Genomic DNA, 15,463 nt, shown 5'->3' with positions numbered 1-15,463 from the left:
AACCTGTTACTTTCTTCATCGGAAGTCTGAACACTTGGGAAAACAACAGCAGAGTACAAGGTTTGTTTCTGTTACCCTGTTTCGGTGTTCATGTTTGTTATCCATCACCTGAAGAAAAAACACTAATTGGATGTGCTCGTGCCTCAGTGAAAAAAACCCTCTGACATAAAGAAGAATGAGGGGAGGTAACTGTGAGCCCTGATGTTCTTGAAACCTCACACACTGCAGAGAGGGAGGTTTCACTGCAGAGAGAGAGACTGCCTACAGTACGGCTGCAGCACCCACTTACCATTCGCCCCTCCCTCTCCTCTCTCCTCTCTCCTTCTGGTCCTGTCAGTTTGTCTCACATTTTATTACATATTCAAGACAGAGTTAAATGGGGCAGTGTGTATGTCCTGCTAAGTGTCTGCAGTGTGCATGTTTCTACAAATATGTACAGTTTTTATGCCAAGCACATAGGACCACCAACAGGCCCTCAAATGCACAATTCCATATTTTGCATTAGTTATTTCTTGGGTACATTAATATAAGCAAATCTATATTAATCAATGCTCCCATTACATATTAAAGCATCATGTTTGCAGTAGCAAATGAGAGTGGTTACAGAGTTGGCAGTGGGGAATGTTTGCGCTTGAGGCCTCCTGCATTCCCATAGTCCCAGTGTGTGTGGGTGTGTGTGTGTGTGTGTGTGTGTGTGTGTGTGGGTGTGAGGATATAAATAGAATTGCTCCACCATCAGAAAGCAGTGCTATAGGGTAGATGCCAGTGTGGCCTCAGTCCCAATCCACAACCCTGTCCTGGATGACCCCTAAGCCCCTGGTGCACTAGCATATGAGAAGCCAAAGTTGCAACAATGGACCTGACTGATGAAATGTCAAGCATTGCACTGCGCACTCCTGGGCGTTTCTGTAGTGTGTGTTACTCTTAGGCTTTGCTGGAGGGTTTGATGCACGCACAACAAGCTAGAACACAGTCTTGCGTAATTTGTACAATAACGCAACTAGAACCGCATCAGAATTCCTCAAAAAATAGATTCAGTGTAATGATGTGTTTCTGGAAATCCTCCCTGTTGCCAGGTATAAACATAAGGCTGAATTATTTTTATCTTCACCGCTCAGGCTCAGGTAGTTTCCTGTTCGCATGTTGAGAGATCAAATAGCAATATTAATGACAAAAAGCGGCTGGTACATTTCAGTTTGCTGTGTAGAGCTGGGCCTTCAGGGGATAGTCCTGTTCTGCCCCAGTACACTCCTGACTGACAGCCTGGCTTAGTCTACTGACAATCGTACATGTATGTGTTTACAGTATGTGCAATAACAAACTGAAAGCAAGTAAAGGCGAGGATGGGTGGGGAATTACCAAATATGTTGTCCTGAAGTGGAGGTCACTTAAACTGGCCACATGCCAACACTGAAAAGTATTTTGTTGGAGTCTCTGCAGTAAGCAAATGTAATCTCATTCTGCTCTAAGTACAGACCTTGCTTGTGCATGCAGCATGATGTTTAATTTCCAATGAGGGGATCCTCTCTTCTCTTTTTTAAAAACATTTCTTTACATAGGAACCATATTGTGAAAGTACCTTGGAACATATTCACAAACCACAAACCCTAAAACCTACAAACATATTCCCATTTAGCAGGCTGCAGATTCTCACAAGGGAGCACTGTAATGTAGTTCTACATGTCAACCTGCGCCACCTACAGGAAAAGAAAGCAATGGCAGCAGCAACACTGCCACCTGCAGGTAATGGGTGTTATAACTGCAGTTTTTTATAGCTATTTTTTATGTTTGGTTATGTTCATATTCTATATTTTAAGTTTGTACAATGTACATTTGAAAAAATAAATACAACTTCCGAAAAGGCTGAGACCACTGCTCTAAAAAGTGAATTGGAGTGTATGGATTAGCCTTCTTCATAGAGTCAATGTGTTCTTTGAGTTTTTAAAACTATTATGTGTTATATTTTTTGATATATCAAACACATCTAAGTGGGGAATTATACTGTATATTATTATTGTATGCACTCATTGTCTATGTGAAGGTTGTCTATTTAGCTTTTATGGGATTGGGTCCTACTGAATGTATTAAGTTTGATGGGGCTTACAGTTAGCTCTGCACTAATTTAGCAAAATTTTATTAATTGAGTATTTTGCAGCTTTATGGTGACCCCTGAATGTAGCACGTGTCTCAATACTTTCACTGCTCAAACATAAGCAGTGCACTGATATAAAAGATTATTTATAGTGCACAAATTGAATGAGGGCGTGGAGTCAGTTGCATGCAGTTTTTAGTCGTTCTGTTGTTGTGTTTTGAGGCTATTCTGCAACAGGGTTTTCTAAAGTTGAACTCTCAGATATGCACAGTCCATAATATAAACTCAGATTATATTCTTTAAAACAAGCACTCTGATCTGATTACAGTGATTTGTTACAATCACATTATGTAAATGAACAGGCACGATTACTATGCACTGCTGTCTCTGAATATGGCAGGTTTGTACTGTATCACACTGGCTAACATCCTCAACAGCTATTTCCAATTATTGTGCACCCACAGGAAATTGTGTTCTCACAACATGCATCCAATAAATACTTTGCCAGGAGCTGCCTTCCACCTCATCTTTATTCAGGTGGTTCAACTTGATAACAAGGATGTTGGCTTAGTCGTTCTGCAGTGAGAGTTGCCTGCATGTCAGAGGTAATTAAACTTCTGTTCAAGAAGAAATACAGCTGCTGAATAAAACAAAATCATTGCATTGCTTTCTTTAAAATTTGTTAGGCAAGGAGCCCAGTTAAGATTGACTCTACTTAGAGAGACATTATGGCCTGTGGCCATAAAACACAATGTACTGTAGTATTGGATACAGAGGTTGAAAGGCATAATTGACAGATCAAGAAACAAAAAATATATATATTTATAGCTAGATAGGAGCTTTTTTATTTTGTTTTTCCTTTCATTTCCATTAGTTTTATTATAAATATATCCTTGCACCAGATATGGCACAGTCACACCAAAGCCACTAATATATCCTACAAATTCAAGAGATTTGGGTCATGTTCTTCAGAGGTTCTCATTATAAATCAGTTTCTTTCACTAGCGGACAATGTCCTTTCTTGTAAAAGTGCACATATAATGAGTCTGATGTGCAAATCATTGCTTTTTATGCTCTCTTCCTGTTAATCACTTGCTGGGATATCTTTGAGCCTCTTGTTCACCTCTAACTTTAATTATTTCTCTTCTGTGGTGGGAGGCGTACTAAACACAGATCCATTTCATATTCAAAGAGGAGATGAATGACCGTAATAGTGTATTCAAGTGCCAATAATTAGATTCTGTCTTTGAAAAAGCTACCCAAAACCCTACAGATGATCACATTCATTGTCATTCTCACTGCTCTTCTTTCTAGTTCACCCAAGTGGTGTGTGTGTGTGTACAAAAGCCTGGCAATTGTCCACAACCCTCGCCCTTACTTGCATTCACTTGAATTACACTTTCATGGTAAATACTTGTTATATAATCACACATGTTGCTGCTGGCAGACAGCTGGAACTGCTATTAGAACATAACACCCATGAGCCACCACTCTGTCAGCTAGTGTCAATACTTTTTAGCATTCAGCGTGAGTGCAGTAGGAGTTCTGGATAAAAGAGGAATAAAGTCATTGAAGAAGAATCTGAGTGTAAACAGTTACACCACAGACAGATCAAAAAACAGACACACACCGGTTTTGATGAAATGAGAAGTCAGATTAATAAACCAACACTTTATTTAAGACACACTGATATCATACAGTTCCTGGATGCAGCTCTTTTGACGAAATGCTTTTCACATACAACCTCCATGGTTGCTCAATGACAATCCTGTATAACAATATGGATACTGTAACACTAAAGTACTCCAATGTGCATATGAACCCATGCACCAGAACAAAGGAAGAGATATGTACAGATAATTCCAAATATTTCAAAAGTCTTGTCAGCATGAATAAATAATGTCAGTTTGTTTCCAGTTGTAATCCTCGACACAATATTTACTCCCTAGACAACTACTTCACCTGACAGCTCTCACTTTCTAGACAAACTGTGTGTGAGCGATGATGAACACAGTAACGCTGAAAGGTCAAAGCCTTGACATCAATCTATTCAATGTATCTACTTAACAGTGAAACATATTACAGTAATAGAGAAAACCCAACTTGGCAAAATTCAAGTTCTCCTTTTTTCTCAGCAGACAATATGAACACAGTATCAATGCTTCACAGTTTACACGAAGGCCCAGACTGGTGAGGAAAATGAACTAAAATCCCACTGATGTATAAAATACAGCGTTGGAGATCGGTAACTCAGATGGCGACACAGTCATAGCTAATTTTGCAAGCAGGCACCTTGCCACCTGTACACACTATTTCCAATAAACATGACACTACTAAACTAACAGAGCCAGTAGAGCAGCAGGGAAAGATGCTGCACTCTGGTCAGGCCTTGAATCTCACTGTAGCAAACAGCATAATAAAAAACATTACATTCAAGACTTCATAAAAGGCTACGACCGTGTCCTGATGTGGCGTTGTGGCAGAGAAAGATGAGGTCAGAACTTCAGCTCCATACAGAGACTGAGACATTGTTAAAAGAAATAATGTGTGTTTCTTTTTAATGAACTAAATAGTATATGTGACAAATAAGTCTGTATCAATGTGGAAAGCTACACTTTTCGCGGGCGTCCTTTTGCGCCAAACAGAATATTAGAGGACGGATAATGGCATGAAATCAGTATTTTTGTCTGAACATTTTCAGAAATATTTTTTAAAAATAGAGGAGTGGTTTATAAATTTGCAAGAGTACATGCACTGATTTAAATTTCAATTATTGTGAGTAAGCCTTGGTTGATGAGCAGATTGAAAACCTGTTTTAGATGATCAGAGGTGGAATGCTTAGCTACACTCCTACTGCTTTAATTCATTGTGTCAAGTCTCTCTAATATACCGTTTCTAGTACACAATTACCAAAAATTTGAAGACCTTCCTCATGTCATATTTAAAAATATACATCTCTACATTCAAATTACAAACAGTAAAATAGTTTCTCCTTGCTCTTTTCTTGCCCAGAGCAAATGTCAAGCCTTTACAGATCATCCACAACAAAAGTAACGTTACCTGTTTCATTAAAAATATCTGCCGTATTTTAATACAGATGAAATCTTTGGAACAGTGTTCCTTTGTTTCAGAGAAATCCAAAACTGTTGTTTTCTTTTTCTGTACTACTGACTGGCTCCTGTACATGTGCAAATTAAGCTCTCTGTATCAACAGTAAAATGGGCCAGCCCTTCGTGGTTCCCTTTTTAGGTTGGGCTAACCTCACTTCCCTTTTCACAACAGGTCAGCACACATAAGGCCATTCAGACAAGTCAATAAGTTATAGTGCTTATCATCACAGATGGACAACTTTGAAACAGCACTGCGACATGCCGAGAAAATACACATACAGTACATGAAGACAAATATGTTCCCTCACAATGAAATGTGACAATGTGGAGTGCAACTAGAATACTGAACACCTTAATTAAAGATGAGCCAGAGATTCGACAAAAACGAGCAACAAGGCATACAACATTTTTAAAAACAATCTGCTTAAAATTTAAAGTAAAATATTTGAAAACCTCTTGACAGTTTCTTAAACAAAGCCTGTTGTCTAGCAAACCTTCATATTCACAAATACTTACTGACCATAAAACTCATTGTCTATTATTTCATGTGCTCTGTAAAGCATTGACTGCAACCTCACTTTCAGTCAACTAGGCACCATTATCATGCAATAGAAAGCAGGCTCCTGGAACTTTCTCAAAATCAATAGAAGGCATTTAAATTGACAAGTGTGCATTTGAGCATTACAGAGCGCAACCACCAACAAACTTTGATCAGTTTGCAGCAAGCTCTGCTCCCAAAAACTGTATTTAAATAAAGATGCCATGATACATTACAAAGTTTTCCTTTCAAAGTTATATCACAAATAATAATGTCACAATATTTCTGATTTATAGTTAAGTTGTTTTTATATTTTTGTCTACTTTTGCTCATCATTAACAGGTGTCTTAATTCTAGATGACACTATACTGTACACCTTAAAACATTTACCTGATAATACACATTCCACATACCTGTCAAGTATTTATACTGTACGATACATAAGTAATTTATGTACTATTTTTGAGACAGACTACAGAGAATTGTCCTATATTTTAGCTAGATTTTAAGAGACCAATTACTTTCTAAAATGTTCCTACATATGCTATAAATAATACAGCTCACAAAGGAGCTTAGCTCCGGTGAGTCATAAATACAGCAGAAGGCTTTTCTTTTATCAGTGACTATGTTTTTATAGTCACTGATAAAATATTAAATTTCCCTTTATTAATATACATACATTTTATTTCTGCTGCATAGTACTGTATAGTCATTATTGTGGTTCGTGTAAAGAGGATAGTTTTGCTTGATCTGGATTGTCTCAACTAACATACTAAAATTTGCAGGGTGGAGCTTTGCAGGATACCTAGAGTTTAGATTTATGATCTACTCATTTTATCTAGTCTTGTGTGCATTACCCCCTACTTTGATTTATTGATCCTTCGATAGCTGCTTGCTCTGTCGATATTTACTGGATCATGGGGTCATCGTTGGGAGAGGACAGAGTTGGGACACTAACAAACGGCTGGGTTTTGTCCTCACAGTGGGCTGCAGCTCTGTTGGACACAGTAGTGAAGGACAGGTGGTCGTGCTCCAAGATGGCCAGACGGTCATGCGGCTTCTCCTTCTTCAGGTAGAACATCTTCCTCAGCTGCTTCAGTTGTTGCAGCTCGCAGAAGGTCTCCAGCACCACCAGCATGACTATCAGACCCAAGATTAGGTAGACTGACAAGAGAGACAGAGAGAGAGTGAGTAATGAGTGTGTAGTTTGATTAAATGCTGAAAACAAACCATAAGCATGCATTTTCTATAACCCTCACAAGAAACCAGGCTTATAGAATTATTATTGTCACAAAACCTGTTGTTTTTATGCACAGACACAAGAGGGCAGTGGATAGCTAACCATGAATGGTGAGAAAGGAGGAGAACATTTTCGGACAATGTTGGAAATCCCCCATTCAGATGTAAATGCTTGTTACTCAGGACCAGCAGTAAGATCTTGCACTGCCCTGACAAACAAAACTAAAAAAACCTCTTTGTGAAACTACCCCAAACTCCCCTAAAAACCAAGGTGTGTCTAGACCGGTAAAGTGCAATACTACTACTGTATTAGCACTACTACTACTACTTGCATAAATAGTGGTAGCATTACAGCACTATCAGAGGCATGTTGAGCCTGTAGTCTGTGATACAAATGTGAGTTTACACTCCAGTAAATGACACAAACTGATGATTATTTGTGGCAGACCGTGCTTAGATCTTCTCTTTATATGCTCCAAATGTTATTGCATTGCGTGTAATTTCTCACAGAGGAAGTTGTACAAATGTACGGGGTGCCGTTTGTGCACAAAAACACACTCTGTCATAGTCCTCTCTCCTCCTACAGGCTGACACATTGTGCCTACTGAATGACGTCTCTCTGGGTGATACGTACCGCCCACCCCTATCACAAATACAGGTTACAGTTCATTCAAGTAGTACGCAACATTTACGCACACCAACAGCTTCTCAAAACTCCATGGGTTCAAATTGGGTTTGACTGTTATCAAGTCACCATTAGTCCTGGCAGTACAGCTGACAGAAAGCTGCACAGGTCACCCAGAAGAATCAATCAATGCCTTTTTCTGCTCTCAACGGCCCAATTTTTCTCCTGCACTGCACTACACTGCATTTTTTACACTTTGTGGCACAAGATTTGATTTTGTAGGATATTTTCTGCTGGATTGCTTTATGGTTTATATAAGGTAGAGAGAGCTGTTCTTCCAATACAAACAAACCAAGTCTTAACATCCTCCTTGAAACAGGAAGCAATAAAGATAATGAGAAATGTGAGAACAGCACTACTGCCTGCAAGTCGCAGCTTTTATCATCTCTTCTGGTTACAGTGATTAAACCACCAGTATCACATGTAGTCAGGAAATCATAAATGCTGTTTACAGTGCAACACATATTACCATTAAAAACACAGGATGAAAACAGACGGTAAAGCAGCACTCACCGGTGATGCCCACTTTGTAGAGCTCCCTGAACCTCTGATTAGCAGCTTCTCCAGGTACATAATCTCCCAGGCCGATGGTGCTGAGCGAAATGAAACAGAAGTAGAAGGACTCCAGGAAGTTCCAGTTCTCCTCCAGGGATGAGAAGATGGCGGCAGGGATGAGGAAGAAGCAAGAGACGGCCAACATAGCGAGTAGAGTGGCATGAACAATGGCCACCAGAGGTTTGGACAGGCCCCAGCGCGTATGGATGTACATGATCGGCCTCCGTGTGCTGAACACCATGATCCTTTGCACCACAGCAGTGAGGAAAAGGAGGGTGAAGGGGATGCCAATCACAGAGTAGATAATGCAGAAGGCCTTGCCACCATCCGACAGTGGTGCCGTATGACCATATCCTGTAGGCAAACACACATAACAGAGAATATTTTGATTACAGGCATGAAAGCTGCTGTGGGAGCCATTTCAATGGAGGTACAACACTTTTCTATTGATCTTTTCAACCATCTAATCACACTGTCACATCTTCTGCGTATTCACTGCAAAATCTCATGTAGTACTGTTTGAACAATAAACAGTATGAGAAAGAAATAGATTCAGATCTGAAATTGTACACATATGATTTAGTTTTTGAAACACTCAATCGTAGGTGTACAATTTTATTAAACTCAAACTTTTGACTTTCATTTAATGTTTACATGCTGTACCAGGATAACTCAGTAAATGAAGAAGATTGCATCACAATCATGATTGTAAGCACGTAAGCACTTACTTACTCATTTAGAGCAGCAACAGGCATTTTCCACTATTTTCTGATACTTTATAGACAAAAAAAGATTAATCAGTTAATCGAGAGAGTAATCAGCAGATTAACTGATAATGAAAGTAATTGTTGGTTGCAGCCCTACTGTAATTCATGACTCTTCTGAACCTACTTTGCTCCATTATGTTTGCGCAAATTCTAATCCATTAGTCAATTCACATATATAATATAGACTATATTACTATACAATAACAGAAGTCATGTATATATTATTTTATACAAGGTATGTTGGCTAAACGTAAGTGCTCTTTATAGCACTGTCCTGTTAACAAATACACTGTGAACTATTATAACATATGGAGTCATTAATTAAACAGAGGAGTCATTAAACAGATGAGCAGACAATAAGCATGCTCAATTAAAGCGGTTTTTCTTAAGGATGAGTAGAACAGTTTTTACATTATTGCACGTTGATATGAATGTGGTATTGCTGTTCAAACCTCACATGTTCTAGTTCAGAGAAGTGAACGTAACAAGAGTGTTAAAAATACCACAGCCCTCTAACATGAGCGTGCAAATGAGGAAATTATGTTTGTCTGTGATATACGTCTTTAAAACCACCCAAGACATGTATTTTCACCATCTGCTAGGTATTTGGTAAAAGCAATGCTTCTGTTAGGAATAAGATCAATGTTTTGCTACACACTGACTCCCACTCCTTTTTCTTTGATGTGAATTTAATTAATTGTGTCGAGTTGTGTATTTCGCAACCAATCTGCAGTTACTGCTAAGAAATGGTGATAAAAAATAACCAACTATAATCAAGAGCAGGCGTTTATTTTATCATTATTAGTATAAAGGATCAAAATGATTCTGGAAATGCCACTGAGATAAATAAAAATAGTTTGAGTCTAAAATAAGCCAAACCTATAACAAAGACTCAGGGCTCTGTCTGATCTAGATGTCTCTGTTTAGCAATCAACACAGTTATGTTGAGACAAAAACAAGACACAAAGAGCTTCCTGCAGTCAGACAGCTAGATCTGTACATGCTATCTGCATAATTATGTATGTTGAAACCTCAAAGATAATTACTGCCGTGTGGTCAGACTAAAGTTCTTCACGTAGTCTGACTGACAACCATCTGCAAACCATGTACTTTTGTGCACTGCTTAGGTAACACAAGACAACAACCTCTGCTCTCATTGGCGTGCAAGTCCCATTGCCTTAAAACAAACTAAACAAAGCAATTTGTTCAAAGGATTTGCCTAAACATATTAGACTAAGGTGACGAGAATGTCAAAGTCAAATTGGGGATAAACTTGCTTACGTCCAGAAAAAAACAGATGCAGATTACAGAAATGTCATCATAACCAATAGATGTGCTGGCAGAAAAAGAAATGTTCACTGTGCTCATAAATATAAGACAAGAAAGCATACAGCTGTAGCTTTTGTACACAAACAACCAATGATAACCCACTTTATTCATTTGAAGATGATACAAACAGGTTTATAGTCTGATCCTGGGATAAGCAGTGCTGTATAGAATATAGTAATAGTGAAAGAGGGGACATTAGATGGGCTTTTACTGAACATACACCACATTACCACATCACCACCAATTATTACATTGTGAAATGCACCACAACCTGCCCATTTACAGTGAAGCAGGCCATGTTTGTGTGGCCTAGTGGTAACCTGCAAGTCAGAGGAAATGGTGTTTTGCAAACATGATGAAATGCAGACACAAGTAAGTCAAAAATTGGATCCCAATAAGCACAAAGACGGTTTGGAATATGTAGCCTAGACTCCAACCTGCAGCATCACCTGCACTGTCCAGTCTAACCCTTCAAGCAGCAACGACTCACCTGTGGTGGACAGCACGGTGCTCGCAAAAAACAGCGCAGAGGTGAAATCCCAGTTCCAGTTAGCTGAGACGTTATTGAGGATGGAAACCCCATAATTACTGGCATCAAGGGCTTTCTTTAGAAACCGCTCCAGACGCTCCTCGGATAGACATTCATTCTCCTGGAGGAACTGTTTTTTCATGGCCCTCAGGTCCTGGCGCAGGAGGTCTTCATAGGGCAGCTCGACCGAAGAAAAGACTACAGCGCCGAATATAAGATAAAGTAAATACCCCAAGACTAGTGATACAAAATACCACGTCGATTTGTGACTCTGTATCAAGCGCACACACGAATTGCTGGCTAGAGACTGAAGCATTTTTGAAGAGATAGCCTATACCACCGCAGGTTTAAATAAATATGATAACCCTGTAAACTAACCTTATCAATTTTACCGCCTGACGTGGTTTATCGCCGAAATATATCCCACACGGAGGGATGTTGATAAAGACAAAGCAGAAATGAGGATACACTACCCCCTCCGCGAAACCTGCTGTAGCACTTGAGGCGTTCAGCTGCTGTCGGATTTCACCATGACAAGAGTAGCCTTGTTAGGCTGGGAATAATCCGTGATAGTCAAATTGTGAAGCTGTGGTGTGAAATTGTTTGTATGCAGATAAAAGGGACCTAGTACTAGATGCAAGATAACGTTACAAAAATAATTCAATTTTAATTCACTGGAGCGAATGCAACCCTGCTTTAAGTGCTCTTCTTTTGTCGCTATATCAGGCTACAAAGTAGTGCACTGAGACTTCATTACTAAAAATGACACAGGATATAAGTACACTATTTGTTTCAGCCTTCTGGATGCATTTTTGATGCTATTTCCGATCAAAAACATGAATGCGAAAAATCCCTGAATCTGTAGTACCCGTATTTCCGAGCTTCCGGTGTTACATGAAGGCAGCAAGTGATGTGGCGGTGACAAGGGCCATGTGACGTAAGAGCTTCCCTTTCTCTCCTCCCAGGTAGACGGTTCAGACGTCTTTCGGTTTCAATAGCTTAGAAAGCATCGAAAAACGTCAGAGAGCTTTTGTTACTGTCTCCCTCCCTGTTAGTCTGTCGCCATAGAAGGTAATAAAATGAGGAAGTAGAAACGTCCCGATATAACTGTAAATCAGATACATTTGGGGAGTGGAGACAGGTTTAGTCGTGGTTTTGGGAGAACTGGCTCATCAAGCTGCAGTTGAAAGACATTAAAACTAATCATTTAAATAGGGCTACTCTTGTGGGGATTTTTTTTATAGTGTTCGTGGTCACAACAAATTAGCAGCATAAATTATGACAGATGTTCTGATGTGTTATTAACACCATAAAGTGCATGTATATATATACATATATATATATACATATATGTATATGTATATATATATATATATATATATATATATATATATATATATATATATATATATATATATATATATATATATATATATATATATATATATATATATATATATATACATATATGTATATATATACATATATATGTGTATATATGTGTGTATATATACATACATACATATATGTGTGTGTGTGTGTGTGTGTGTGTGTGTGTGTATATACATATATATATACACATACATACATACATACATACATACACACACACACACACATATATATATATATATATATATATATGTATGTATATACACACACACACACAGTATGACTGACTTATTATTTAAAAATATCAAGACGACAGGATGGACACATTTGTTCAACTTTTAAAATGAGTACATTTTCAAACTATTTGAAACTAATCATTTCCCCCCATGCTTATTCATTTTAGAATTTATTTGTAGGTATAAAAAGGTTATGTGATGATTCACATAAACATACATTAAGAAGAAACCTACTTTCACAAACAATAAATCATTTCAAAGAATGCTTAGCTGAAGACGTTCTGCGTTACAGCCATCTGTACAGCTCCTCATCTCAAGATCATAAAGACAGTCAAATTATGCAGAGTATCTGTGAGATCAACCAGAATATGGGAGAGGAGGCTTAGCATGTGGGACACGTGCTTTCATGTTGCTTATGTGAAGTTGACGTAGAAGTATAAATTAACCTATAGTGGGGTGATAGAGCTGTAAAAAACACAACAATCGTTCAATTTGTACTGCATTTACAAAAAATAAAAATAAAAAAAGTTTGCACCTTGCTGGGCACCGACTGAATTCCTCTGCTCTTCTCAACTGCTCTTCATCCCTCCATGAAGCCTTGTCCACCTGTACAGAGCGTTCATTGAAGACTTGTGGCTCTGGAGTAACAGAGAATCTGTTGATCTGCATACCAGTTAACGTCTTCTCTGGGACCGGGCCAGAAGAATTTGTTTATCCCATTCCATGGCATGCACTTTACCATTATGTTGTGCTCTTCCACTTCAGTGATAATGAGCCATGCAGGATAGGCTTTGTCATCATAATACAAAACACACCATTCTCCGATGTGTTTCGCCTCAATGAATTCTGGATGCCATCTGGTTTTGGTTGTGCTGTCAGATGCAGGGACATGGTTATCCTCTTCACTCATAGTTGTCTCTAACAGGGACAGTCCAACATACCTGCCCCTCTCTTGCAGAGACATGTGATGTCATGTGATTTGAGTTTGTCCTTTGACACACTTAGCACCTGATGCACCCTCATTGTTTCTTTTATTGGAGCAATGGCAGGTAAGTGCATAGTAGGGATGTGCAGAGAGCCCAGTATTTGTATTTGTATCTATACTTGTTGAGGCAGCAAAATTATCATTTGTATTCGAATAAAAGTGGAAAGAGGCTTAAAAATCCTGTTTTTGTTTTTTATTATGCTTTTAATTTTAGAAAATTAAAGTGTTACAATAAGTGTTCATGAATAACCTACATGTGCCAGTAGCTCAGCTTAATCTCTGGAGAACACCCCCAAACCTGGGAGTGATGTCCACATAGTGAAATGTGTGTCATGTAGCACATGGCTGTGACTCCCCTCGTTGAGACCCGCTGATAGACGTAACAGCAGAGCAGAGGAGAGAGACTGAGATAGCGATGTAACCGACCTGCGTTACTGTTATTTGACATGGATTTTTTTTTCTTCCCCAAAACAAATAATTCTAAAAATATTTGTGTGAAACAAATATATGTTAAAAAAAAAAATCACTATTTGTGCTTTGCCGAATAATGTATTTGTATTTGGGCACACCCCTAGTACGTAGGTAGGTATTTATATTTTGATTCAGTAGTTCTACTTGAATAAGCACTGTATATAAGTAGGTAATTCATTTTTTATGTTATTCTTTTTTCTGCAGACTCACCTGGATAAGCACATACTGTACTGTAGGTAGGTTCTGTTTCAGTTTATCTAACTGGGTAAGTTCATAGGTAGGTAGGTAGGTAGCTAGGTCACTCTGTTTTATTCTGCTTCAGTTTATCTAGATAGAGATTTATTGTCATTGTTCAAGACAAGAAAATTGCAGAACCCTCTAAGTGCACAGCACATGTAACAAAATAAAATAAAGTAATAAAAGTACAGATAAAAATGGATTAAAATCATTAAAAACATTGGACTGTTACATAAAATATGTAAAGTGCAAAGTATCTACCTGGGTAAGTACATAGATAAGTAGGTAGGTCAGTTTCTGTTTTATTCTCTTTCAACAGATCTAACTGATTAAATATATAGGTAGGTCATTTACTCTGAATTGATTTTCATCAGACATGAATAAATACGTGTATATAATGTACATTGGTAATTGTATATAGGTTGGTAATTGTAAAATGTAAGGAGTACATTTAGGTTCTTTTCTTACCTCTGGCTTTGATTCAACATCATCTTCACTTATGCAGAATAACTCCACTGTCTGCTGATCTCTTCAGCGCTCCACCAACAGCATCTGGTACCCCCTTGCAGTGTCCTGCCTCAGAGTAATTCCAGTTGACAATTTCAAATCGTAGTTTATATGGCTCTGTGGATCTTTTTTTTTCGGCCGATACTGGGTGGCTGGCCCATCACTCAAGAAGTGAAGTTTTTTTTACTTCAGGGCCTTATCATCCCAAGCACTGGGTCAAGGTGGGCCCAAATAGCTGCAGGGTAATGCCATGGACTTGGAGAAATGGAGCAGAAGGCAAGAGGTGACTGGTCTCCAGCAGTGTAAAGTACGTGTGTGGAGAGTTGCCTGTTGTGGAACAATTGAATTTCTTTGCTGTATTTGCACAAGTAATTTCCACTAAAATCAATGTGCAACATGCACTCATCTCTTTTTAGCATATCTGTGATCTGCCTGTAGGCTGTTTATTGCCATCTGATGTTTAAGATGTGTTTTTTTAATCTGATGAGTCTTTCTGAAATTGGCTAACCAGGTCAGACCCTGCTGTTCCAAGATCTCTCTTAACTGTGATCATGGAGGATTTTTCTTCTTTATGGATCCTTTCTGTGGTCCATTGGGCCACACCAACCTCTGTTTCCCCAGGTTGTTTAAGGATTGGATATGCATTGAGGAGGCACTCCCCACACTCACTGTAAGCACATGCTTTCGATTTTGAATCTCACATGATTGAGTTGGCCATATTTTCAATGCTTTTGGTTGACAATATAGGACATTGGCCATGAGTTGTGTGTTCTTATGTGTTTTGCACAAAC

General features: G+C 38.6%; 1 protein-coding gene across 2 annotated transcripts; it reads right to left on the bottom strand.

Annotated features, from left to right (window-relative positions):
* Window positions 1-3,748: 3,748 nt before the first annotated feature.
* On the bottom strand, window positions 3,749-11,419 carry kcnk1b (potassium channel, subfamily K, member 1b). Of its 2 annotated transcripts, XM_067609865.1 has the most exons (4): window positions 11,223-11,416; window positions 10,806-11,042; window positions 8,178-8,573; window positions 3,749-6,904 (listed from the first exon to the last, which is right to left on the bottom strand). In XM_067609865.1, exons 2-4 carry the CDS (start codon window positions 10,984-10,986, stop codon window positions 6,648-6,650), a joined length of 834 nt encoding a protein of 277 aa, XP_067465966.1. In that variant the 5' UTR covers window positions 10,987-11,042; window positions 11,223-11,416; the 3' UTR covers window positions 3,749-6,647. The 2 variants fall into 2 exon arrangements, with proteins under 2 accessions (XP_067465966.1, XP_067465965.1); XM_067609864.1 differs by having other exon boundaries at window positions 10,806-11,419.
* Between the last annotated feature and the right edge of the window lie 4,044 nt (window positions 11,420-15,463).

This window comes from Thunnus thynnus, chromosome 14 (genome assembly GCF_963924715.1).
Source record: "Thunnus thynnus chromosome 14, fThuThy2.1, whole genome shotgun sequence".
Taxonomy (NCBI): Eukaryota; Metazoa; Chordata; class Actinopteri; order Scombriformes; family Scombridae; genus Thunnus; species Thunnus thynnus.
The sequence above is the reverse complement of the archived record's forward strand: the minus strand, read 5'-3'. Positions and strand labels throughout refer to the sequence as shown.

Bases quoted from the DNA above. Each gene is read 5' to 3' on its own strand.
- kcnk1b (XM_067609864.1), bottom strand. From the start codon at position 11,160: ATGCTTCAGTCTCTAGCCAGCAATTCGTGTGTGCGCTTGATACAGAGT. The intron at 8,574-10,805 runs GTGAGTCGTTGC...GTTTGCCTACAG, and splicing joins CACCGTGCTGTCCACCACAG to GATATGGTCATACGGCACCA. The intron at 6,905-8,177 runs GTGAGTGCTGCT...CTCTCTTGTCAG, and splicing joins CTACAAAGTGGGCATCACCG to TCTACCTAATCTTGGGTCTG.